This window comes from Equus przewalskii, chromosome 6 (assembly GCF_037783145.1).
Source record: "Equus przewalskii isolate Varuska chromosome 6, EquPr2, whole genome shotgun sequence".
NCBI classification, from domain to species: domain Eukaryota; kingdom Metazoa; phylum Chordata; class Mammalia; order Perissodactyla; family Equidae; genus Equus; species Equus przewalskii.
This window is the reverse complement of record NC_091836.1, coordinates 20,970,124-20,996,863: the sequence shown is the minus strand read 5'-3', so window position 1 is coordinate 20,996,863 and position 26,740 is coordinate 20,970,124. Positions and strand designations below refer to the sequence as shown.

At 43.2% G+C, this 26,740-nt stretch overlaps 1 protein-coding gene across 5 annotated transcripts in view; it reads right to left on the bottom strand.

The window, feature by feature from the left end:
• Positions 1-26,740, bottom strand: part of DIXDC1 (DIX domain containing 1) — a 69,308-nt gene that overhangs the window by 17,743 nt on the left and 24,825 nt on the right. For 4 of the 5 annotated variants that reach the window (XM_070624868.1, XM_070624866.1, XM_008527264.2 and 1 more), the window contains 9 exons: positions 22,177-22,306; positions 18,751-18,876; positions 15,748-15,979; positions 15,049-15,156; positions 9,627-9,739; positions 8,052-8,200; positions 5,120-5,209; positions 3,186-3,239; positions 1,743-1,793 (listed from right to left, as the gene is read on the bottom strand). In XM_070624868.1, the coding sequence (XP_070480969.1) occupies positions 1,743-1,793; positions 3,186-3,239; positions 5,120-5,209; positions 8,052-8,200; positions 9,627-9,739; positions 15,049-15,156; positions 15,748-15,979; positions 18,751-18,876; positions 22,177-22,306 (1,053 nt within the window). Of the gene's footprint in view, positions 1-1,742; positions 1,794-3,185; positions 3,240-5,119; positions 5,210-8,051; positions 8,201-9,626; positions 9,740-12,390; positions 13,230-15,048; positions 15,157-15,747; positions 15,980-18,750; positions 18,877-22,176; positions 22,307-26,740 lie in introns of those variants that run through there. The other variant, XM_070624869.1, reaches the window with a different exon arrangement.

Sequence of the window (26,740 nt, the reverse complement as noted above, 5' to 3'; positions counted from 1 at the left end):
ACCCTCTTGGCTCCTATCACACCTAAGAAAAGGTGGGTTGCACATACTTACTTAAAAGTGTCTGCTGTAACACATTCCTCCAATCTTGGTGACTTCAAATCGAACTAATGGACTGGAGCTGCATTACAGTATATTTGCTCTGCCTTTTCTCTCTTTACAGACTGTAAAGAAATGGTGCAGACTCTGGAGAATATGGGAGCCCATTCTAAATATGCTGTCTGCCATGACAGTAGATGGCAAAGGTAGTGTAAGGTGCCCTTGGCATCAGCAGTTCAGAGGAACATTTCCCAAAGTGTGCACCGTGGGCTCTTAGTAAGTGTTGCATGGGAGACAAAGTATGTCTGTGGCTAACAATTCTAAACTTTTTTTAGGCCAACCTCTTTATGACAGACCCTTCTCAGGACCTTTAATATGCTATTATTCACTGTAACTCTTCAAACATGTAGGGCATTTCTCAAACTTATTTGAGCATGAAACATACTTGCTTTCTGAAGTATCTCAAGGGACTAAGGCTACAGGACATACTCTGGAAAATGCTGCTGTTACACTCTAGTTCAGCCCATAAATGGGAGCGTAGGGAAGGAGAAAAGCAGCAGCTGAATAATAACTTTGTCCACTTCTAGGTATTTATTCAGCAGATATACTCCTGCTTGGGTGAAATAACATATATTCAAGGTTATTAGCTAGATCACCGTTTGTATTAGCAAAAGACTAGAAATAACCTAAAAGACTATCACTAAGAACTGATTAACAAATTATCATATATACAAATACTGGAATACTATGCAGCCAAAAAAAGACCTAAGAAGGTCTTTATTTACTGAAATAGAATGATCTCCAAGATATTCCTAAGTGAAAAAAAGCAACATGCCAAGCTGTATTTATTTATACTATTTATATTTATCTACTTATAGTATTTATATTATTATTAGGGGGAAGATTATATACATACATAATTGTTCATAACTGATAAAGTTACCTCCAGGAAAGAGAACTAGGTGACTGGGTGCACAGGGCCAGAAGGCAGCCTTTTCAAGGATTATCCTTTTGTACCTTCTTAACTTTAAACCATCTCAATGTTATTAACTATTCAAAAACTAAGTAAATTACAATTATTTATTATTATTATTATTATTTTTTTTGGTGAGGAAGATCAGCCCTGAACTAACATTTTTTGCCAATCTTCCTCTTTTTGCTTGAGGAAGATTGCCACTGAGCTAACATCTATGCCCATCTTCCTCTACTTTGTGGGTCGCCACACAGCTTGATGAACAGTGCATAGGTCCACACCCAGAATCCGAACCTGCAAACCCCAGGTCGCTGAAGCTTGAACTTAACCGCTGTGCCACCAAGCTGGCCCCATAAATTGCAATTTTTTAAGAGGACATTCTTCTTTAGAACTGAAGAAAACTCATAAAAAACTGAAACTTAAGAAAGCTGTAAAAACAGACTGTTTTTACATATAGAAACAATCAAGGTGGTACTGAGAGAAGTGACAGCACCACGAGTCATAACTACCAGAAATAAGCCTCAGCAAAACAAAGGTATATTCCTCAACATGCCTCACTCCCCATTCACAAAGCCCTCTCTTTACTAAGAGCACAGGGCCTGTTAAAGACCCCGGCAAATGTATACAAGAAAAGACCACAGGCCCAACTATCCTCCTAGTACCACTCTCACCGGCAGACTACTTTACCTCGCAGAGAGCTTATTTAAAGAGTTGAACGTCTTCTTTTTTTTACCTTTATTCCCTGTAAGTTTCTGGCTTCTTGTTTGCATTTCAGCAACTCCTTCTGCAAACCAAATATAGTTAAATCAGATGGTAGCATCTGGGTTGCTTCAGAAGCATTACCTCATTCTGTCAGTAAGAACACAAAACTCAGATAACCATTCTAAAAATTAACCCTCTACTGAGGCAGAAAGCCAGTCTGGTCTAGTAAACAGTACAGGCTGACCCACACAAACAAGAATAGGACCCATTCCATTCTTTCCTGAGGCACCCAGACTCAGCTGCCCAGGTAGAGAAGAGTCTTGCTGAGAAAGAAGATCCCAGACATTCCCACGGGCCCCCCTTCCCATATTTAGCAATCTTCATGGCAGGAACACTTAAACATAATAATCTAAATCCCTCTCACTGAAAAATATATGTCATATCTTAATATGTCTATCCCCAATGTCATTAAATAATTATCTCAGTTTTTAATATTCAGCAAAGGGTTAGAGTGCTTCTGATTCTCCAAGAGGGTATTGTTCTTTATGGACTAAATAAAAACACACGTAGCACAATAATGAAATATTCACAATAATGAAATGAAAAATGAAATAATGAAGTAATTAAACTTACAATAGATTAAATATATGTGTATGATTGTCACTAGGAAAGAGATTTTAGGAGAGGGACACCCATAACCCAGACCCCACTCCCTTCTTTACCTAATGCATCACATCAAGGTTTGGAATTAACATGTCTAAAATGGGGATTCTTAACCTGGACTCTACTATGGGCTGGAAAGTTATTCAAATAAAAATTCAAGTCAGTGAGTGTGTGTCCATGCACTTCGCATATTTCTGGGGAGAGGGTTAATGGCTTTAGTCACTTACGACTTCAAAAAAGTCAAGACCCACTAACCTAAAAGGATTCTGGGAAGTATTCATTAAAAAAAGACCATATTGGACTATAGTTAATAATACTGTACTGTATATTTGAAAATTGCTAAGAGAACAGATCTTAACAGTTCTCATGACAGGAAAAAAGATTTGTAACTATGTGTGGTAATGGATGTTAACTAGACTTACTGTGGTGGTCATTTTGCAACATATACATCTATCAAATTGTACACTCAAAACTAATAGAATGTTTTATGTCAGTTATGAAAAAAAGACCATACTGATATTAGATCCATTTTTTATTTTAATTGAAAAAGAAAAACAAGGAAAGATTTCAAACATATAGAAAAGTATAACCAATAATGATACAGATACCTATTACTCACCACCAAGATTAAAAAGATGTTACTTTTTTGCCATATTTAGGACATATCTCTCTTTCAATTACAGACGTAATACAGATACAGCTAAAGTCCCAAGTCAGCATCCCTTCCCCTGTCCCCATTAGCATTCTGATGCTGGTGGGTAACATTCCCTTAATTTTTTTCAAAGGGTAAAATGTGCACGTCCTGACATACCTTTAGGTCCTGATTCTCCTCCATACTCTGATCCAGACGACTTTGGATTATAATCTGAATATAAGGCAAAAAGAGAATGCCATGAAATTCAGAGGCCATTCATTCAAGAGATATTTATAGAGTACTTACTAGATGCCAGCCCTGTGCTGTGGATACAAAGAAAAACAGGAAATAGGGGAAGCACATGCCCAGCCAGGGTGGTGCAGATAGATGAATCTGGATAAAGTCGGGAATGAGTATGTGTGTGCTGGGTGCAGGGGTTGGGCAAGGGGAAAGAGAAATGGCAAGAGATGAAGTTGGAGAGGAAACAGGGGCCAGATCATGAAAGACCATGAAGGCAACGGAGAATCCATAAAAAGTTTTAGGCAAAAGGATGACAAAATGAAGTTTGCCTTGAAGGTAAATTATTCTCGCTATTTTATAGAAAATAAATGAGAGGAGGACAGGAGAGGCATCAGGAAAACCAGTTAGGAGGCTGAGAAAATACTGAAGACCTGAATTAAGGTAGTGGCTGTAAGAAGGGAGAAAACTGGATAAAGATATTTAAAAAGTAAACTGACAAAACTTCGTGACTAATTGGATGTAGAGGGAAGGGTCAAAAGGATTAAAGGATGATATTCAGATTTCTGTTTTGCGTATTTGAGTAGATGGACAGTGCTAACAAACAGAATCGAAAAGGACAAGCAGGGCCAGCGCAGTGGCGCAGCAGTTAAGTGCGCACGTTCTGCTTTGGCGGCCCGGGGTTTGCTGGTTCAGATCCTGGGTGCGGACATGGCACTGCTTGGCACGCCATGCTGTGGTAGGTGTCCCACATATAAAGTAGAGGAAGATGGGCATGGATGTTAGCTCAGGGCCAGCCTGCCTCAGCAAAAAGAGGAGGATTGCCAGTAGTTAGCTCAGGGCTAATCTTCCTCGGAAAAAAAAAAAAAAAGGAAAAGAAAAGGACAAGCAGTTTTGGTGGTGGGGAGAGAAGGAAGAGAAAAGTTGTTTAATTTAGGACTCATTGAAATTGAGATGCTCATGGGACATATAAGTAGAGGTAATCAACCAGCAGTTGCACACTGCATATACAAATCCAGCACTCCATAGACAGAGCTGAGCTGGAAATAAATATTTGAGAGGCAACATCTGAATCAGATGGGAAGTGAATGAAGCTATGAAGGTGAATGAATAAGACAGAAGAGGGCCCAGAGTGGGACCCTGAGGAGCACCAACATTTAAGGTACAGGCAGAAAAAGATAAGCTTCAAAGGGGACCTGAATGTAAATTCTATGAGGACAGGGTCTTAGGTCTGTCTTGTCATTGGCACAGCTCCAGCACCTTGAAACAGTGCCTGGCACATAGTCACCACTCAATAAATATTTGTTGATGAAAGAAAGAAAGAAGGAAGGAAGGAGACAGAGAGAGAGAGAGAAAGAAAAAAAGAAAGAAAGGGTAGTTAAAGATACATGAGGAAAACCAGGAGAGTTGGAGTCAGGGAAGAGAGCATTTCAAGAAGGCATGGTAGGGGGCCAGCCCGGGGCATAGCGGTTAAGTTTGCGCACTCCACTTTGGTGGCCCAGGGTTTGCAAGCCCGGATCCCAGGTGCAGACCTACACACTGTTCATCAAGCCATGCTGTGGCAGCATCCCACATACAAAATAGAGTAAGATTGGCACAGATGTTAGCTCAGGGCCAATCTTCCTCACAAAAAAAAAGAAGAAGAAGGCACGGACATGTGTATGGTGATGGATGGCAATTTGTCTTTGGGTGGTGAACATGATATAAACACAGAAATCAAAATATAATGACGTACACCTGAAATTTATATAGTTATAAACCAATGTTACCTCAATAAAAAAAAAAGAAGGAGGCACAGACAACAGTGTCAAATGCTAAAAATAAAATACATAAACCAGATTATTTAGTGTCTAGTCGGAAAAGAAGGGGCTCACCAATTGTTCCTCAGGATTGACTCCTGGTTCACAGAGGGCCAAGGGCCTCTCCTGTTCATCTTCAGGTAGGGATCCATTGAGGAGTAAGGCCTGAATAACCACAAAGGCAGAAGGAAACTTAACTCCCATCAGATGACAGAGGCTAGAGTTTGGCTTGGTAAACTCATTCCAAATTGAAAGCACAACCAGGCTTCCTCTAGAAATCTCCTTGGTAAGTTTTGATCCCTAGACACCTCCAATTGCTCATCTCGGGTCTATCTGGGGTTCCTTTTGTCAGGCCCCTGCTCTCGGTTTCTCTCATCTTTCCAGATGCACCTGAATCCTCTGCGCCAAGGCTCCTTGGCCCCGAAAAAAATGTAAAAATAAACTCTCCTTTCAGAAGTGACGTTTCCAACCAGAGCTGTTCAAACTGAACTGTACCGGCTAGAAAGTGAACTAAAAGCAGTGTGGCATTATCTTGGTTTAGAAAAGTTTATCACAATGAATTATTTGGAATACATTTGGCATATTGACTTCGGTTTTTTAAATTTTTGTTTGCTTTAATAATTCTGCATTTTTACTCTCAAAAGCAACCTGGATAGAACAAGAAGGAAAACATATTTGCAGAGACACGTCTTCATTTCAACTCTTCACACTAGGCTTTGTTTTTATTAGAATATGGGGGGGCGGGTGAAGATTTACCCTGAAGCTAAGGAAGCTGAAGCCTCAGAGCTCCCCCCATGCACTGTCCCTTCCAAGGCCCTACATCTAATATTGTGTTCCTAATCTGTAATCCTATTGTTAAAGAAGGCCCCGAAAATCGTCTATTTTAGGACTCACAAAACTTGGATCTACCCCTGCAGGTAGGTATTACGAGATCTATCAGTTCAGTGAAAGATTTAAAAAGTGTCCCCGTTTTATATCACGACATTTTCTCAATCCAATCAACAAGATGAGTTACAGAGGTTTAATCCTGTCGCAAGTGAGAGAACACAAATTACATCACAAACGTTGGTATATGAAAACAGTTTAAAATCCAGCCACTGGTTGGCCTACTAAGCACTGATTAATAATAAGATTTTAGTAAAACAAATTAACTTGATTATCCCATGGAGTTGTAGCAAGAGGTATAGACAAGTATAAGAAGCCAAAGGGGGCCTGGCCCTGTGGCCTAGTGGTTCAAGTTCCACACGCTCTGCTCCAGTGGCCTGGGTTCACGGGTTCAGATCCAGGGTGCAGACCTACTCCACTCACCAGCCACGCTGTGGAGGTGTCCCATGTACAAAAGAATAGAGGAAGATTGGCACAGATGTTAGCTCAGGGCTATCCTCAAGCAAAAAAAAAAAGAGGAGGCTTGGCAATGGATGTTGTTAGCTCAGGGTGAATCTTCCTCACCAAAAGGAAAAAAAAAAGCCGCCACAGGGCTACAGGTTGCTAAGGGAGGGCACGTTACAGAAATACCGACTCTACAGGCAGTGTTCAATGGGCTCTAACTAAGGCATACTAATAAGTCAGAAATCCTGGATGTGGCTTAGCATGCAACTTGTTCATCACTGAAAGAGTTAAGCAGCCCAGTGGATGCTGTGAACCCCATTGTATTCTATAATGGAACTGAATTCTCATTGTGATCATGTGGCTGCGAATTAAAACTCCTCTGTTTGCAGGGAATATTAGGATGCTGACTTTCTGCCTGTAGATTCTCTTCTTTTTCTGTCTAATCTGCCATCGGATTTCTCCCAGGCTGAAAAATGCAAACCCAACTGAAAGCCAATTGATGGATATCTATGCTCACATAATGCAAATGATCCTGGGAAAGACCTGGTTGGGTGGAATCCCAAAGTTCCCCACGCTTTCACACCTCCTACTAAAGGACAGCACACAAAAAACATTCCATTAATTAAAACCATTCCTTAATGGGGTGGCAGAAAAGGGATCTAAAAGGCAGACATTTTAAAAATACAGAGCAAATGGGGGAAAATCAACAACTCTCCTTGGGAATGTTTAGGCAGTAAACACTCCTACAACCCTCCTCAGTGCCTGGGGCATATATTATGCAAATTGTTTTACCCCAGCACCAATCCCCTTTTCTCTTTGGGAACCCTTTGTGTCCGCACCCTGTTGCTGGCTGGCTGGGAGCACGCCCTCCACCGCCTGCCGGCTGCCAGAGCCACTCACATAATGTGGGCTTTGTTTACGTGTCCATAAATATTTGACAATTCAGAAGCAGTGCAGTTCCTAGCACAAAAAGAAAAGAATATTCCTAGGCAATTTCAGGGTCATCAGCACTCCACACGGGCTCCCCTAAAAAGGGACAGATGCACAAAGACAGAGGACTTGGGGGGTCGATCGGGGTAGGAACTAAGCCAAGTGGGTCAAACGGCCTCTGGGGGAGATTTGCTGAGCTGGCACTGAAGGTATAGGAAAACCTGAAGGGCTCTGTGGCTCGAGGAAAAGTTCTTCTACCTGATCACCGTGGTCAGCATCCATTTGCAAATGCAGCGGGACTGAGCTGAATCCCTCAGCTAGACTCAAATGGAAACCTGCGGCATTACTGGCTCTTCCACCCCTTTTGCTGAAGAATTTCTAGGAGAAAATCCCTGACTCTTCACAGTGCCATTCTTTGGTGAACGTTGCAATGGCAGGTCTGCAGCTGCAGAGAGGGGAGAAACCCACCTATGAAGCCAAGAGCCAGAATAAGGCTTTGTAGGGGTCAATAAGGGCTCCCAGGCTTGCAGAAATCCTAACAGCTGTGCTATAAAAAGAGTCCATAAAGTCCATTTAAGAGTGCCTACATAGAAGGAACTTTCTGCTCATTGTATACTACTCCCTCCATCTAAACTCCCCATTCAACTCCGACCTCATAGACAACTCAGTTTATTTTCAGCTGATACTAGTGGCTTAAGAATAATAATCAACTGGTGCACCAAAGACAAACTACAAGGGAGAGAGCTACCTGTAATCCTGATATCATTTTCTTGGCTTCCTCCATTTCTTTTTCTAAGTGTTCTTGTTGTTCCAACAGCTGTTCTTCCCATGAAGTCTCCAGATAGGTTCCCGGGCTGCCCGGTCGCCAGTCGCGGGATAATGGAGAGTCTGTCTCCTCTGCAAAATGAAAGGAAGGAGTAGAGTTCATGTTGAACAAAAGTGAGGTTCCAGCAGAAAGTGTTCACAGTCCTCTGCGTTCATAGGTTCAGGTCACCTGCCTTCTGAACTTGTCCTCGTTGCAGAAACTGGACTCTCCACCAGGGGGGGGTTGTGAGACATAAAGAAACCATTCTTAACTCCAGGCTCTGGAGAGCAACACTTACTCTGTCCGGGACATCTATCCTCTGTAGAATCTTTAGGAAGCAGTAAGACTCCCTCTTTGGGAGTCTTGGTATGGGACACACATTTTACTCTTAATTCTCCAGAACTGGCATTCCCAGAGCTTGATTCTGCCAGGTACCAAGAGGGGAGCTGTCAGGTGCAATGAAAACAAAATTCCTGTTTGTTGCTCTGGAGCTTCAGAGGGGAGACCTCAACTCAACCTTCCTTTGGCCATTCTGTCATAACTGAACCCTGTCACATTTAAGTTGTGTAAATCACACAGGAAACAAACCAGTAAAAGCACACTCGCACAAATTGTTGGATCTCTCTCAGGTTTTATTTTCCTACCCTTATAGTCTCTTTGCTCTGATCTCATTCATAAGAATGAATATAAGTACACTCCTTCAGGGTTGTCGGGAAGATTAAATGAGATAACTTACATGCAGGGCTCCGTGGTGCCTGGCCCAGAGCAGGCACTCAATAAATGCTCTCCGTCTCCCTCCCCAGGGTCCCATGGTTACCGACTCAGTAACATGACTGACACTTTGGTACTAACACCAGGGCTAGAGGGGGAGCAGAGCAAGAAAGAATTTAACTCCAGTTTTTCTTCTGAGGGCTTCGGTTTCATTCATCCCTCATAGGTGAACAAAACTCTATCTAAATCACGTGCTTTGCCTCTTCCGTGCTTCCCTCTGTGTTTATGCAAGAAAAAGCAGAGTGATTGAGACAGAAGAAGAAGTCGTCTAAACAAAGGGAACTCTCTGTGGTCCCTTCTGTGGTCCTCATACCAGGCCTGCTGTAGACCTGCTCTCTACCGTATGGTCTCACAGACACCTCAGCTCCTACTACGTATTCCTGGCCCCAGTTTAAGTTAGGAAGTACTGAAATGATCTGTATAACACAGAAGTAATAAAACTGTTGACTTGACTAAGGCTTCTGACGGTCCCAAAGTCATTTCCTAATTTATAGCAGCCAGCTGATGAACAGCCTGTCTATGCTGCTGCAGAACTTTTGACAACCAGGACATCAGAAGTGACATTCTGTAAGAGGATAACCACACGAGTTGGCTCCAAAGCATTAGAGTCCTCTAGAACTGACGCCGCACGCACAGACTATGCAGAGGGAGAAGGCCAGGGAGCTAACAGGTAGATAGTCAGGACCCCTAAACTCTTCAAGCCGAGGGCTGTTTCTTGAGCCAACTAGGCAGGCTGAGAAATAGTACCTGTTCTGTTCTCTATTCCTTCAGAGGGAATAATCACAAAATCTGCCTTCTCTTCTGACTGGGTTATAATGGATTCGCTCTTTGCACTGTGGATAGGACTGGGTGAAGTCAGGCTGTGATCAAAAGAAAAGAAAGAGAAACAATTATTATGAACACTTGTTTAGAAGCCAAACTTTTCATAATTTATCCCCGAAAAATGTTCTTATTAATCTTACTCCTATTGCCTAACACAGAACCCCAATAAGAACAAATATTTGTCGAATGAATGAATATGAACTGATTGAATGAATGAAATGTACATTGAATGAATGAATGACCCAGTCCTAGGAAGCCTTTTCCACAACAAGGCTACCTTTAAGCCTAATTCATTGAAAAGAGATTGATCAGAAGTATGGGTAATCTAGCATTTTAAAGAACTCCAAGTTTGGTGTTGTTTGGTTGGGTTTTTTTTTTTTACTTACCACCACCACCATCCCTGGGCCCAAGTTCAGAGACTGATGACTTCATGTCTTAGTAGCTTTGGGAGCTAGAAGGAAAATCTACTTCTAATACATTGATCTTTCACAGACACAAGCAATACCAGCAGAGTAATCATGACAGATCAGCTCTGGGCAGATCCCAAAGGAGGGGGCAGTGTGGAGGGTGCCTCACGGGGTAGAAATCGCTGGAGTGTGAACAGTGTCAGGCTGAGCAAAGGGGCAGTGATATATTAACAAAGCTAGGATGTGATAAGGAAAAGGCTAATACATCAAAAGGGGAAAAGACCCGTTAGGGGATGGTAAAGGTTTACTTGATTTACTCCCATCAAACAGTTATTTACATCTCTGCCACAGTATTTCAAATTGTCATCAGAAACTTCATGACAGTTCTTGAGTTATGCTATAACTACTAGCCTTGGAAGGAATTGTTCAGATTTTTAGGAAAGTGGAATTTTAAGTCTCCAGAACAACAGCAAATCTACAAGACAAGATGGGAATGTAAGGCCAATGCTTCCACCCGAAGAGCCCTTCTTTGCATCACACCTTGAGAACATCAGCACCGAAACAATCTCAGGGGCTGTGGGGTCTGCAGACCCAGCTCCCTCTCAGGAATTCTTTCCAAATCCATCACCCAGACAACAGTGAAAGTGTCTAGGATTCACTGACCCACTTAATGTGCCCCCGAAGTCTCCCAGGCTAATCCTCACAGCCACGATCAGGAGTTAACATTTTGTCTTCCTAGAAACCAGTAAAAACAAGAGCCAAGCACCATGGAGGTAGCCAGAGATTTTAAACCCTCTGAAGCAGCCTGAGGACCAGCGTTTCATCTTCCTCACTGTCCAGAGTTTAAGGGCTTGGTAGGAATGACTCCAACTAGTAATACATTCTCACCCCTATTAGAACCTCAGAAAAAATTTCAAAGTTTTTTGCTTCTTCAAATTAAAGAAAGTCACTTAACCATATCTATAGATCTATAACCCAAACAGGCAAGAGAGGTGGAAAGCAGCAAGAGGTGGTATTTAGAAAAGATAACTGCTTTATAGAACTCTCTTATCCATCTTTCATCACTTAGGCAATCTGACTTACAGACCAATATGCATTAGCTGCTGGAAAAGCACTAGTCTAAGGGTACTATGTCATTTATAAGAACAGATTTACGACTGTTCAGGCCTCAGCATTGGTCTTCTTACAGAAATAGGGATCCAAGTGCAGAGATGCCTGCAACGGCTGCTCCTCTTTGGGAAATAATCAGACAACACTTTCTCAGCTGACAAGGTGCTATGGTTGTCATGTTCCCCTGCCTGCATTTGGCTGGACCACGGTTGGCATGTGTGAGACGAAGGCGGGTGGGGTGGGAGGAGTAGTGTGAACCTAGGATGCTGGAAAACTGCTTTCCTAAAAGCAGAGACGCATGCTTAGCTCCACCTTCTCCCTCCTAAGTGAGCTGTCGCCCATATAAGGGCAAAAGGAGGCGGATGTCTGCATATCCAACCCCACTGGGGGAGTGGCAGAGCAGCCAAAGGAAAACAACATTTCCCTTTCTTGAATTGAGGCTGCCAGTATGTGAGGCCACAGAGAGGTAAGACGGTGAAACTAGATGGCCAGGTCAAAGGATGAAGGACCTGAGGAAGAAAAATCCTGAGGCACAGGTCAGAGCAGGCATCACGGCTGCCTCCCCAAGAACCTCACTGGATGAGGATGGGGCATTAAAGCCTCTGCCTCAAGTCAGAGAAAAGTATTTTAATGCTAATTAATTATATCATTTAGGCTCTCCTTGATTAGCTTAAAAACCCTATTTTATAAACAGGTAATCCCCTACTTCCCATCATAATCCTCTCAAGTCAGGGAACAACAGATTGCAAATCAGGTCCCCGTGATACGTTTCTTAATTCTCACAGGTGTAACATCTCTCCAGTCTTAACTTATTAGACAGGCAACCCCCAGCTAGATACTTCCATATTAGTCAAATCAATTTTTTTTAAATGAGTAATGAGTGATAAGAAAGAGAGTCCTTACCCCCCTTCCCCCAAAAAGAGAGTCCTGTTCTCTCCTTGTCTCCCTTAGCAGAGACAAGACAGGGTAAAGTGCCACTCCTCCTTCCCTATGCTGGCTCCACCGTCCGAAACCCACTGTCTTTTATAGTGCTAACCCCAGGCCAGCAGCCTGTTCTCCCTAGTATAGCGCCCCCACCCATCCCCCTCTGTCTCTGGCCAACAGAATGCTCAGTCCTGGCCCTGCTCCCACCCATGCCCCCCACCTCCAAAGCCAAAGTGGCCTCAGCTCACCATTTGACTTGCGTCCCTCCCATGGTCCCCCTCCTGGCTCCGGCTTCAGCAAGCCTGCTTCCCTGGGTGAAGCGGGAGGCTGAGAGTCACAGCGCTCCCAAATTCGGGCATGTCTCCCCGCGCTGGGGCCCGAAGAACGACTCTACGGGCAGGCCAACTACCAGAGCTGCTTGCCCCTATCGCGGGAGAGAGTAGGAAGGACAGAGAGGCAGGCGTCACGGCCCCAGGGACAGGGATGCTCCCGGGTCTGAGGCGCGCTGTCCCGGCGGCTCAGACACTGCAGCAGCCTGGCCTCGGCGGAAGCTGCCTCCCCTCGCGGGCTGCGGGTCCCTGGCAGCGGCATCGTGGTCTCCGCGGCCGCGCGGCTCCGGGCATGCTCCCGGGCGCAGGCATCTCAACCCATCTCCGACCGGGGGCAATGATCCCGCGGCTCCAGCTGCGCGGTCGAGTCGGGGCGGCGAGCGTGCGGACGATCCCGGCTCCGCGCCGCCTCCCTGGTCCCTCCCTCCGCTCCCTTCTCTTCCCCTCCGCCCCCCTCCCAGGCTGTCACATGCGGCCAGGCAGCGCCGGGCTCGGACCCAGGCGGACGCGCGGCGGGCCGGCCGAGCTCTGGGCAGGGGCAGGGCGAGGGCGAGGGCGAGGGCGGGGGTCACGGGCGGGGTGGGGCAGGGGAGGGGCCGCCGTTCCGCAGAATCCCGAGGAGGGTCTCTGGTCCTCGTCCTAAGAACCCCAGAACTGAAAACGCTGCCTTCTCTACTCTGACCCTTCCCTTCGTGGACAACGAGGTCGGGGCAGGTCTATCCTGGCTCCTTACGGGAGGGACTCTTCCCCGGAAACCCGTCGACCGCCTATCTCCTCCCACCTTCCCCTCGGGCGTTTCATGTGTTCTTTTTTTCCCAACTAAGGATCATTTTGCTTGGACACAGTGAGAGGCTGGCCCGAGGCTGGTCTACGTAGGAAGCAACAGGAGCGCTGGATTTCGCCAGGATGTCTCGAGGAGCAGGGGGAGAGGATTAAACACCGGGGCTATCTTTCCTATCTTCTCATCCCCGGGTCTCCTGGCCTTCATGGGTCACCGGGCCATTAGGTGGGCTTCCCCTGAGGAAGGGGATGGGTGGGCAGAATGTTCCAGAGCCTGCTGGGTCCCAGGGAGCTCACCGAGGTAAAGGCAAGGTGCTGACCGAGCATCCCAGAGAGGTGAGTGAGGAGTGGGGCTTAGAAGAAAATGACAAAATCAAGAAGCAGTGAAGGACAGAAAGGGAAATGCAAACTATTCTCTGACCCCTCTCCTGGAAAACTGTCACGGTCAGCCCACTGCAGCCCCATTTCCAGTGGATCTCTAATTCACTCTCTCTCTCTCTCTCTAACTCTGGCAGGCACCAGAGGAGTCAAAGGCCTGTACCCATGCAAGAAGCAACAGATCTCATCATACAATGAAACATCCTTTGATTCTGTACCAAGTGATAGTCTCCACAGCAAGCAAGGAAGAAATGGCTTAGATTCGTATTGAAAACACACCTATTGCTTAACAAGTACAGGTTTTCCTTCTGGGGTCTTCAAACTGGATAGGGGTGATGGTTGCACAACATTATGAAAGTACCAAATGCCACTGAATTGTACACTTTAAAATGATTAGTGGTTAATTTTATGTTGTGTGAAATTTATAAACAAAAAAGCACATCTATTAGATATGAAAATTAAAGGAAACTGCATAAGGTTACCAGTATATTAAAACACTGGAAAGAATTCCATGTGACCTTGATAAATTAGAAAATGGTCCATCAAACTAAGATGGAATTTCATGAGGAAAAGAAATCATAAGAAGAAAACAAATACACATAAGATATATGTAAGACAAAGAACAATTAGGCTTAACAAGAACAGACTAAACTGGGTTGGGGTAAGAGAGAAAAGGTCGTAAGAGCATAAATTAAATGTGACTCAGCAATGAAATGAAGTTAGTAAATAAGCTAACATGATCTGGGGATGTGTTTACAGGACCATGATTTACATGAGCCAGGAAAGCAGTCTTTTTCTGCCACTGCACTTGGCATTGATCAGGCTTTCATTAGAGCACTTTGTCCTGTTTTGGTCTCTGCATTTGGCTCTAAGGGATATAGACAGCCTTTCAGCTAGAGTCACAAACATCATTGGCCCACTCAAATGCATACTAATCTGCCACAATTCCCAGCCCTATAAATGAAAGTTGGAAACATTTTAATGCTCTCAGACAACTCTGCCCCATTTTTTCTCTAGTTTTATACAGCTTCTCAAGACATAACTTAGAGTTACACTCAGGCGCAAAGACAATGCAGTAAAACTAGCTCTCAAAAACAATGGCAGCTGAGACGCATTGGGCTGGAGGTCACAGTCACGCCCCCACGTGGACACAGCTAAGCACTGGCACTGGGGCTCTGCACAAAGCTTCCTTATGTGGGAAATTTACCAACACCCCACCCCACCCTCCCGCCAGCACAAAACCGCAAGGCAGTGCTGAAGGCTCCCCTTTTAAAGCCAAATACAAACTGAGGGAAAGAGAAAGGGCTTAGGAGCCTTACTGCCTGCTGTGTTGCTGCTTGAAACCGAGAACCCTGAGAATCCCCAGGAATTCAGCTTTTAGCCAGGACTGTAGTGGAAAGAATCTGAGGCCACAGTTACCTGGAGCAGCTGGACTCAGACGGGGACCTTTGCTGCCCTTCGTACTGCTGCACCAGGGCTCGCACGCTCCAGTACGGATTCTCAATCTCCTCGTCCATGCTGCTGTTCCTAAAGTCAGGGGGCACCAGCAAGGAGAGGGTGTCAGTCTTTCAGTTCAGGCCAACTCAACAGGTACTGATAGACAGCCCCTCTGTGAGCACTATGGAAATAAGATGAATAAGGCAAGCCCCTGCCTTGGAGACACTTGAAAACTAGTAGGGAAGAGAGACATAAAAACAAGTAATTTCACCAATCTTTGCAACACCTCAGGGTCATGCTCTCTCTCACCAGACACACAACCCCCAAAGTGTTTCCTGCATGACTCTCCAGAACAGCTTGGCCTTTAGGATACATTAGGTAGAGACTCCCCAGATGTACTGGACCACTGCTCCCACATATCTCCCAGTGAAGAAGACACATACTGAAAATTCTGGGCACCAGAGCAAAAGATTACATATATGATTTCTTTACTTTCTGCTAAGTACAAAATAAACACTGCTGTAAAAAGGGCTTTTCTTTTGGAGCGCCCTCTCCAACCTCCACTCCATGCTCTTTTCTGCAATGTGGAGCTGTTTAGGTGATATTTCCACCCACTGCATCATTTAAGAGGAGAAATATCAGAGAGAAGGACAAGTTTCCATCCCTCGCCTCTACCCTTACCTCTGTCTGTATCGAAAGACATCGCGTCCTGACCGTGACATATCATGACACACATCGGCCAGAGCGGCAGCTGCTCCCTGGGCCACGGCAGTGGCACAGTGTGGCTGGTGACTCTGCAGAGGGGCTCTGGAGTCCCGTCCTTGGCTCACCGTCCTACTTGAGCCAGGTTTGAAATGAGCTGCCAAGGCAAGAACCAGCCTCATGATAGACTTCAGGTTTCCTTCCACAATATCTGAGGGGCAGAACAGACCAAGAGGTCCTAAGAAGGAGGCAGAAGGCTGAGGACTTACTCATTTAATACGTATTTGCTAGTGACACAGGTAAACAAGGCAGTTAGACCTCTGTCCTCACACGGCCACATTCAACAGGGAGAAAGAAGACTTAAAAGCAATTCCAATAAAGCACAATAACGTGTTATGGTAGGAGAAGAACAGGATTCTTTGGGAGCTTAGAGTAGAGGCATCTTGTCTAGTCTAGAAGGCTCAGGGAAGGATTTCTAGAGGAAGTGAGTTCTAAACTGAGACTTGGTTGATTGAAAAGTGGTTTATCAGATGAGGGAAGACAAGGTAAAGGGTATTCCAAGAAGAGGGGACAGCAGGCATGAAGAGGTGAAAAAGAGCATGACCTACTGGAGCTGTGCTGTCCAATAGGGGAGCACCAGCCACATGTGGCTACTGAGCCTTAAAAGGTAGCTATATTCTGAAGTGAAGTGTGCCATAAGCGTAGGACTTAGCGCACAAAAAAATAGAACTAAGAAATCTCATTAGCCTTAGTACAAAAAATAGAATGCAAAACATTTCCTTCATAGTTTTTTATATTGATTACATGTTGAAATAATATTTTGGGTTAAATAAAATGTTATTAATATTAATTTCATCTTTTTTTCAATGTGACTGTTAGAAATTTTTAAGTTACCTATGTGAATCATATTATATTTCCATGGCACAGTACTGTGGTAGAACTGAAAGAAGTTTGGCAGAGCTAATGCTCAAAGTGCAGGGAGAGAGGGTGAAAGATGAGGGGGGTGAATCAGAGGTCAGGTCATAAAGGGCATGGTAAGCCACAGGAAGGACCGTGGAGTGCATCCTAAGGGTCCTCGGATACAGAGGACTGGCATAAGCAAATGTTCTCTTAGAAAGATCGTTCCGGCTGCAGTGTGGAGAGCAGACAGGAAGGGAAAAAAATTGATGCAGTGGGACTAATTAGGAAGCTGTTGCACTTCTCCAGGTAAAAGACAATGATGCCCTGAATGGCAGTGTTCCCTCAAAATAGCCGACTTTAATGGGCCAGATCCCCAAGCCCACTCCTCATGGGGACCAGATCGGAGATATTATGACATTCTAAATTTTGCCCTAGAAAAAAAGACGAATGCAGGCAGAAGACAATGGGATAGGTCTGGTGAAAGTTAATGTAAGGAAATGGGTAATATTCTATTTTTTTTAGTTTCAAAGCCTTTTAAATATGCAAGGCTTTGAGAAGGATTGATTGATACCTTCTACAGGGTACTGTCAATGGTGAGTATCTGCCCCACTGAATAACCCCAACACAGAGAACACCAATAATCCAAGGTGAAAGGAGGGCTCCCTCCTGGCCCCATTCTCATCAGAGCCATGGGCAGGCAGGCCCAGACACTGAAGCTGAAACAGAACCACATTACAACCTATTCTAGAGAAATAGTAAGAAGACTAGGGAGCCTCTGCTCTCCAAGGACACCTACACGATTTCTTCCTCGTAGCTTGAGCTCAAAATGGATTGAGAAGTGTCCTCTTCTGGCCTTGTGGCTATAGGAGAGGGCACGTGCAGAGGTCACAGAGCCCATTTCACCCTGCCTGGAATGTTCTGTGATGTCCAAAAAAAAAAATGGTATAAAATATTTTCATTCTGGAAAACCAGTTAGAAAAAAATATAGACTATTATGATTTGAAAGAATTCTTGGTCAGGAAACCCTAGGAACTTGAAAGGCATACTCTACAGTAGTCCCCTTATCCACGGTTTCAGTCAGCCTCAGTCCCAAAATACTAAATAGAAAATGCCAGGAATAAACAATTCATAAGTTTTAAATTGCATGCCATTCTGGTAGCATGATGAAATCTCAGGCCATCCCGCTTTGTCCTGCGTAGGAAGCTACGTCACAATACCTACGTCATTCACCTCACTTCATCTCATCACGTAGGCATCGTATCATCTCACGTCATCTCAAGAAGGGTGAGTACAGTACAATAAGATATTTTGAGAGACAGAGACCACATTCACATAATTTTTATTACAGTATATGGTTATAATTGTCCTATTTTATTATTAGTTATTGTTCTTAATCTCTTATTGTGCCTAATTTATAAACTGAACTTTATCACACGTATGTATGTATAGGAAAAAACACAGTATAGATAGGGTTCAGTACTATCTGCAGTTTCAGGCATCCTCTGGGGGTCTTGGAACGTATGCCCTGCTGATAAGGGGGACTATTAGATCTTCATTTTTGATAACTTAAATGAGATATTCTAAAATTAAAATCCAAATTTTGTAATCTCTTCTCTATTAATTTTCCTACACACACTCAAGTAAACCTTTATTTAATGAAAATGAATAGAGAACTTCTATCTCCACCCGGGTTTCCAAAACACTCAGATTTTGATAATAGTTTCATCCCAAGAGGATAACTTTCTTTATGGAAAAGTGATATGAGGTCATGGGCCTGATCCTACTCCTGTCTACCCAGAACCCTCAGCTACACAACTGATGGTTCTTCTGAGGGTGGCAATCATCAGTTAAAGCTGAATGTAGTCATATGTACAACGACGGATAAAAACTAGACTATTGGGGGTAAACACGATGCAGTCTAATACAGAAACTAATATGTAATCATGTGTATCTGAAATTGCACAATGTTATAAACCAATATGACCTCAATAAAAAAAATTTTTTTTTAAAGAATATAACCTAAAGAAAAAGAAAAAGAAAGTTGAGTGTACGCATGCACCAAGGATGGGATGAGGCACTGACCTTTAGCCGATGTCTGGTGCATACGAATCTTTTTGGAGGCCACAAACTGCAGCACTTTCTCCACATTATTCTTCATCTCCTGTTGGTTACTCGGACTCAGCTGTACCCCACTCAGCTTTTCTCCTGCTGTTAGAAGACAGAAAATATACGAAGTTATAGGAAGGAAACTATCAAAGTTTCATAGTACCCAGACAGACAGTAAGGCATTATTTGATGTAAACACTAAGATTATATATAAATACGCAAGTGAGTTAAGCCTTGGTGTTTGTAACTTGGATGGGGAATAGGAAAATGAAAGCCTTTTGAAGGGCCTTAAAATTTTCACATCTACTCCCAGGGGCCTCTGAAGTTACTGTGTGGATATTCATTCATTCAACAATATTCATCGAGCACCCACTGTGTGCCAGGCACTGTTCTGGACACCAGAGAAACAGCAGTGAATAAGACAAAGGCCCTTCCATCACAGAGTTTATATCTGCAGGGATGACAGATGACCAGGTTAACAAGTAAATGTTTAATCCAATTCCAAGTAGTGATAAATTCCATGAGGAAAAACAAAGAGTGATCACAGCCTCTCTGAGAAGACATCTGAACAGAGACTTGAATAAAGTAAGAGATGCTAAGATTTGGGGAGGAAGCATTCCAGACTGAGGAACCACAGGTACGAATCCCAAAATGGGAATGAGCTCAGGTTATCTGAGGAACAGCAACAAGACCAGTGCTGCTGGAATGGAGACAGCGAGGAGTCGAGTCCTAGAAGGCAGAGACATATGCAAGGCCAGGTCCTGTGAGGTTCCGTGGACCAGAGTAAAGAGCCTGAATCATCTTCTAAGTGTAATGGGTAGCTAGTGGAGAGTTTGAGGCAAGAGAGTCACCTGATTTTATTTATGTTTTTAAAAGTTGATTCTGTGTGGACATAGATTATTTGGAGAGGAAACAGGGAGATTAGTTAGAAAATGAAAAGAGTCAAGGCAAGAGATAACGATGGTTTGGGCTAGAGTGGAAGAGGCTGACAGGTGAGAAGTCAGATATCAGATAAATTTTTTTGTCTTTTCCCCCCCAAAAAACTAGAAGAATACAAGTAAGTCCTATTCTAAGTCAAGAGAGGTTCTTTGTTAGGTGATTGCTTTTTTTTTTTATTTAATTTTTTTATTGAGACAACATTGGTTTATAACATTATATAAATTTCAGGTGTACCAAGTTACAGGTAAATATTTGATATAAAGCAGACAGCACCTGTGAAGGACTGGATACAATATAAGAGGAAAAGAGAATAATTAAGGACGGCTTCTAAGTGTTCTGCATTAATAGGGTAAATGGTACCATGATGTGTTACATGAAGAAACCTGGAGGATAAAGGGATTCACAGGGAGAAGGAAATCAAAAGTTCTGAGTAGGACATGTGAAGTCAGAGCTGCAGTGTAGACATCCAAGGAGAGATGGTGACTAGGAAGCTGATATTCATGTCTTCAATTCAAGGAAGAGTTTAGGGCTAAGGATACAAATTAGGGAAGAGATCACTTAGGGATAGGGTATACACAAGGGCAGGACTGACCCTGGAGAACTTCAACATTTAGAGGTCAGGACGAAGGAGAACAGGCAGCAAAGCAAACAGGAGAAGCCAGCGGGGAAGGAGGAGGACGGTAAGTCCACAGGGTCCTGGGAGCCACGTAAAGCAGTGTGTGAAGCAGGAGGGAGGGATCACCTGGGGCAAGTTCTACCGTGAGTACAACGAGGACTGAGGCCCGGCCACTGGATTTGACAGGGCGGAGGCTGTGACCTTGAGGAGAGCAGTTTCAGTGGAGTAGTGGGAGCAAAAGCTCAAGGGAAGAATGGGAAATAAGGTAGTGAATTCAGGGAGTTTTTTCATATAGCAAAGTCACAAGAGAATCCAGCATTTAAGAACCTGGCTTTTGCTTCAATTAAGAAAAAAAAGAAAGGAAAAAAGAATTTGGGTTTTGGGAGAATAAGAGTACACATTCATATTGCTTGTATATGCACACAATATCTCTGAAAGAAATTCAGGAAACTGCTAACACTGGTTGCCTCCAGAAAGTACAAGGAGCTGACAGAGGGACATAGGTGGAAAAAAGGCTTTTGACTTTATATCTTTTTATACCTTCTGGATTTTCTACCTGATTATATTTTCAAGTACAATCTATTCAAATAAGTGAAAATTTAAATGTTTAAAATGAGCTTTGGAAGTAAAGCAGATCTAGTTTTGTACCTCTGCTTTGCCACTTATAGTTATGTGACCTTGTAAAGTTGCTTACCTTTGTAAACATCACAAAACAAGAAAGACACTAGTACTCATATCACACCCATATCATAACTCAATCAGTCAAAGTAGCATGCTTAGCAAAATGCTTGATATATTCTAAGTGCTCAATGAATTTACTTATTCTTATAAATCCTCTCTTTTAAGCTTGTTTCCTAAAAATGGGGATAATATTATGTTTTTTAAGAGTTGATGATTAAATGAAATTAAACAAGATAGAAAGTGTTCAATAAATGGCAGCTACTATTAGTATTACCATTGTTATTTTCATTAAAAATGAATACTTTGATGAATCCATGAGCTGTCCCAGTGAGGTACTCATGGATAGGCTGCCTGTAGCAAACCCGGCTTCTTCCATACAACTTACAAGCCCCACATCCCTCAAGGACTCTAAGCAAGGTCAGCTGACTAATATAACAATAAATGTTTGAGTAACTATTATGTGCCAGGCACTTGGGTAAGAGTGTGGAAACAAACAAAAAATTATACTCTACCTTCCCTTAAAGAGCTCAGTCTATATAGGAAAGATAAGTAAACAATTACCATTTGGTGAATGGTAATAATATTATAATTATAGAGCCATGGACAAATGCAATAGAAATAAGGCTGTGGTACCATCTAATAAGAATGGCCAGCAACAACTCCAGGGCTTCAAGAGAACAAGCCCTTTCATGAAGCATTATGGTAGTGAGTATCACAGAGGGGTCCTTTTGCTGGTAACACACCTTTTTGCCTGGCTACTACTTCCTTTTCCAGCCTTGGTTTAGACATCAATTCATTTGGTAAGCTATCCCTGAACCCCTAAGACTGGGTTGGGTGTCCCCCCGTATGCTTCTATCTGTACCTACCCCATCAGAGTAAACACATTAATGGAACTGACTTCATTTTCCAGTCTTTCTAAATAGATTGGGAGACTCTTGAGCATAGACGGTGCTCATCCTCATATTCCCAAAGCATAATACAGTGCCTGGCACACAGTGTTTAGTGACTAATAAATAAATGAATTAACCTTGGGCAAGTATTTTAAATCTGCTCTACTTCCATTTCCATATATTTTAAAGAAGCAGCAATCTGCTGTGAAGGACATATGGGGATAAAGAAGGCCATGTTCTGGTTTAAGCTAGCATCAGTGTCCAGGGCCAACTGACCAACAATTTCGATGAGATATGCCAGGATCACCCCATCCCGAAGATCCTGTCGCAAGTCCTGTACCGGCTTCACCGCTGGCCTCTTCTTGAGCTGTGCATTCACCCAGGCCACGTATGCCTGCAGCTGTTGCTGGAAAATGAAGGGTGGAAATAAGGGAAATGTTACATATTATTCTTATCCTCTACCCTGCACCCTCTAAGGCAGCATTTGAGATGGAGCTATAGTGAGCAATCCATATCCAGAGGGAGGAGGAGGAGGTTTTAAGGAAGAAAAGAAGAAGGATGGTTCAGACATGGAACATGTTCTAAAATTTTCTAGTTTTATGATAGTCTCCAGAGATGAGCTAACCTCTGACTTGGGTGGCAGTGTAGACACAGAGAAGCAGATGAGTGTTTCAATGACTACAACACCTGCTTTCCCTGAGTTTTGCTCTGTTGACCAAGGATGAGGGCCGGGCCCAGAGCCACAGCCAATTTTTGGGTGTCATGACTGCTGCCAGCAACCCATCGCGCTTCTCAGGAACAATCACTCATGTTCTGTATGCACAATGGACTGTGACACTCCTAAGAATTGATCTTGGGGAACCAGGAATAAACAGTAAACCAAGCTCAGAACCGCCTCTCCCATCTCTGCTTTCTTCACAATGAGATTTAACTGAAATCATCTCACAGTCAACCCAATATTTATTCTCCTGAGCCCATAATCCTGGGATTGCTACAGAGTTAGTTTTAATCTGTGCTTTATACTGTCAAAGAGGATCAAGCTACCTAAAACCTGCACAAAAAAGGAAAAAGAAAGGCTATGGTGAGCCGTGTTCCTGAAGACTTGTGGGGCAGAGCTGTATTTTCATTTATTTTCAGACAAAGCTAGGGCTCAGTATCATCAGAAGCCTGTTAGGCCCAGGCAAGGATGTATAAGTCATCCTTACATATTCCATTTTGTCTCTTAAACACAGCTTGTATTCAGGTGTTTATTCTGATTATTTGGTCTGAAGACGGGCACTAAATATCAAAATAGCACATGAACAATGTCATAGTACAGGTAGCAGTTCTGTCTAGTTTCTGTAGAAGCCCAAGACTCTGAACCTAAAAATTAAGTTCAAGGGCTAATGGTATTAAATTATAATTTGGTTAAAGTACAGTTGATTTCTAAGCCCCAAGTACTTCCTTAATGAAATGATGCTGGAAATTACTCACTGGTTGCTTCCTGAGCTTAAATTAAATCTTATTTTCTCTCTATCAATTTGTGGGGATAAATATAAAGTCCTTTGGAAGACAGTACCAAGGCAATAATCTATCAGATACTGATACACTACAGGAAATGCAATGATGAGCAGGGGGTGGGGGGAGAAATCTAGTATTTATTGAGTACGTACCATGAACTAAACACTATTTTTAGTGTTTTATACAAGTTTTAATGAATAATTGAATGTAATTGGAACAGGGCCTGCCACACAATTGATGCCTACTAAATGGTCATTAGTATTTTCATCATTATCCTCTTCTACTTCAGTTCTCACAAAAGCATTGAAGGGTTGGTATCATCTCCATTCTATGGATGAGGTTCAGAGAGATTATGTAACTTCTCCAATGTCCCCATAGCTAGGACATAGCAGACCCGGTACTGAAACTCTGTAAATGTGGTCCAGGCTTTTACAAAGGGCCTTTCGCTATCCAACTCACTCCATAGAATAGAAGTGGCTGCACCTTCTGCTTAACATGGGCCAGACTCTCGTCCAAGGTCTGCTCCCACTACACAGTCAAAGCCTGTGTGAAGCAGCCAGGCAAAGGGCACCTCCACAGTAAAGCACTCTGCTCTGGGGGAAAGGAGTTAAGACCCGAAAAGGCATTAAGGGTAACAGCTGGAATCTAATTACCTGGCTTATGTATAAAACTCCTGTCCAATCTCCCTGTATTTACTATCACCCTCAACCCACCCTCCACAGATTCCTGTTTAAAATCCTTCACTGACCCCTCATTATCAAGATAAAATCCAATCTCCTTAGCTGCATTTAAGTCCGTCAAGCACTAGCCCTTGCCTCTTCTCCAGCTTCACTCACCCCTCTCCCATTTGCCGCCCTAGGTTTCAGTTTGTCCAAACCATGTGCACTGCCCCAAATGCACCACGCTTTCCAGTCACTGTACCTCCCCCAGCCTGCCTCCTCTTGAGTCTGAGCTCAAGCCTCACCTTTTCCAGGAAGCCTTCCCTGACTGTCCCACACACCTCAGACTCTGATCTCCTTGAGGATGTCCTGTATCATGCAATCTGTTCAACAATAATTTGAGCACAGGCACTGTACTAAGTTATGGAGTTACAAAGAGGCTATGCCTTCAAGAACCTTGCAGGAAAAAAATGGAAGAGAGGAAGAGGAGGAGAAGCTTGCAGGCTGGTAGAGACAAGTGCTATGACAGGGGTGCACAGAGTGCTAAGAAAGTATTAGCCCAACCTGAAACCCACGTTTCCAGGGGGTTTTCTGAAGGAGCACAGGATGCAAAGAAGACAGTTAGCTCAAAGGAGCTCAGGTCTGAGCTATGCTCCAAGCAGAGAGTTATGATAGTTCAGAACTACTGGACTCTCAGAGTAACAGGCACTCAATAAATATTTGTTTGAATCAGTGAATCATTTGTCACATTTCATCAGGCACAGACTTAAAATGATTGCAAAAGTTAATTATGCAGGGACAGAGAAGAACAAGTATTTTTCATTAGGCCAAGATAATTTCCACTTAAATAACCATGGCCTTCTTTTGCCTGTTGAATAGAAGTAAGTCATCTCTGATGCAAAACTGATTAGAGGTTCCTAACAGGACTTTTCATGCACATTAATCACAGCTCTGGTCTTCCAACAAAAGAGGATTCTATGGCATAAACGATAATAATAGTCACCACTTTTCTGTGTCAAGAGCTATGCTAGGTCCTTTAAACACATGTTCTCTAATGCTAATCTGCCAGGGAGATTTTATTGTATCTAGTTTGCTAATTGGAAACTGTGACTCAAAAAAGGTGAAATAATTTATTTAAGGTCACCCAGATAGTAAACTATGACTATGAGATTCACTCTAGCTCCCAAGCCAATGCTCTTTGCAATCTACCACACTAAATAGATGCATCCCTGAGGTGTAAATGACCTCACTAAAACTCTCAGAATGGAAGTCACCTTAGTCTAGACCACTTCCTCCACCACATCCAATGCTTAAGTCTCTTGTGGAATAATCTACACTAAGTAGCTGTCTCCTACTCCAAGCGTGGTCCCTGGACCAGCAGCATCAGCATCATCTGGGAGCCAGTTAGAAATATAGGCTCTCAAGCTCCACCCCAGCCCTACTGAATCAGACCCTGTATTTTAACAAGATCCTCTGGTGTTTCATATCACTGTTCCCATACCTGGCTGCACATCAAGATCACAAGGGAAAATTTTCAAAAAGATAGATAGGCAGACCTTACTCCAAATCCACCAAAACACTCTCCAGGGGGTAGAACTCAGAAAGCCTTATATTCCCAAACTCCCCCACATGACTCTTGTAGAGCTAACTTGAGTCTTCTCCTCGCTAAACATTCCAGTCCCTTTAACAAAGGGGTTCTCAACCCTGACTACCCATCATAATCACCCAGAAGCTTTTAAAAAATACTAACATCTAGGCCCCACCATTGACCAGTCAGAATTTCTGGGGGTGGGGCCCAGGTACGTCAGTATTCTGTAAGTGCTCCCAGGTACATCCAGACTTGCGAGCCAAGGTTAACCATTCCTTACATTAAATGGCTCAAATATTATTGATCTTCCTGTCTAAATCTCTCTGAAACTATGACATCTAGAACCTAATACAATATTCTGGGTGTAAAAAGAGACAAGCAGATTCCTCATTCAAGATATTTCTCTTTCTTTTCTTTCCTTTTTCTTCCTTTCTTTCTTTGCTTCCTTCCTCGGCCACCAGAACACAGTGTTGATCTACACCAGGGGGTTATTCAAAACCCCAAAGTATTACGTTTTTATTTTACTAACTGTTCATTTTGAAATAACTTCACTTACAAAAAAGTGGCAAAAATGGTACAAAGAGTTCTCCTATACCCATTACCCAGATCCCCAAATGTTTACATCTTACATAACCACAGTACAATGACCAAAACAGGAAATTAACACTGACACAATAACATTAACTAATCTACAGACTTTTTCAAATTTCACCAATAGTCCCACTAATGTCCTTCTTCTGGTCCAGAATCCAATCCAAGATCTCTCACTCATTTAGTTGTCATATTTCTTTAGTCTCCCCCAACCCGGGACAGTTGCTAAGTCTTCTTTGTCTTTCATGATCTTGACAATTTTGAAGAATACTGGCCAGTTTTTTTGTAGAGTGGCCCTCAATTTGGGTTTGTCTGAAGTTTCCTAATGATTAAATTCAGGTCATGAATTTTTGGCAAGAATTATTGGGTTTTTTTATGACTACTGCAGAAGTCACACTGTGTCCCTCTCAGTGCATCAGATCAAAAGGCACATGATGCCAAAACATCTCATTATTGGTGAAGTTAACTGAGATCACTTGGTTAAGGCAGTGTCCACCAGTTT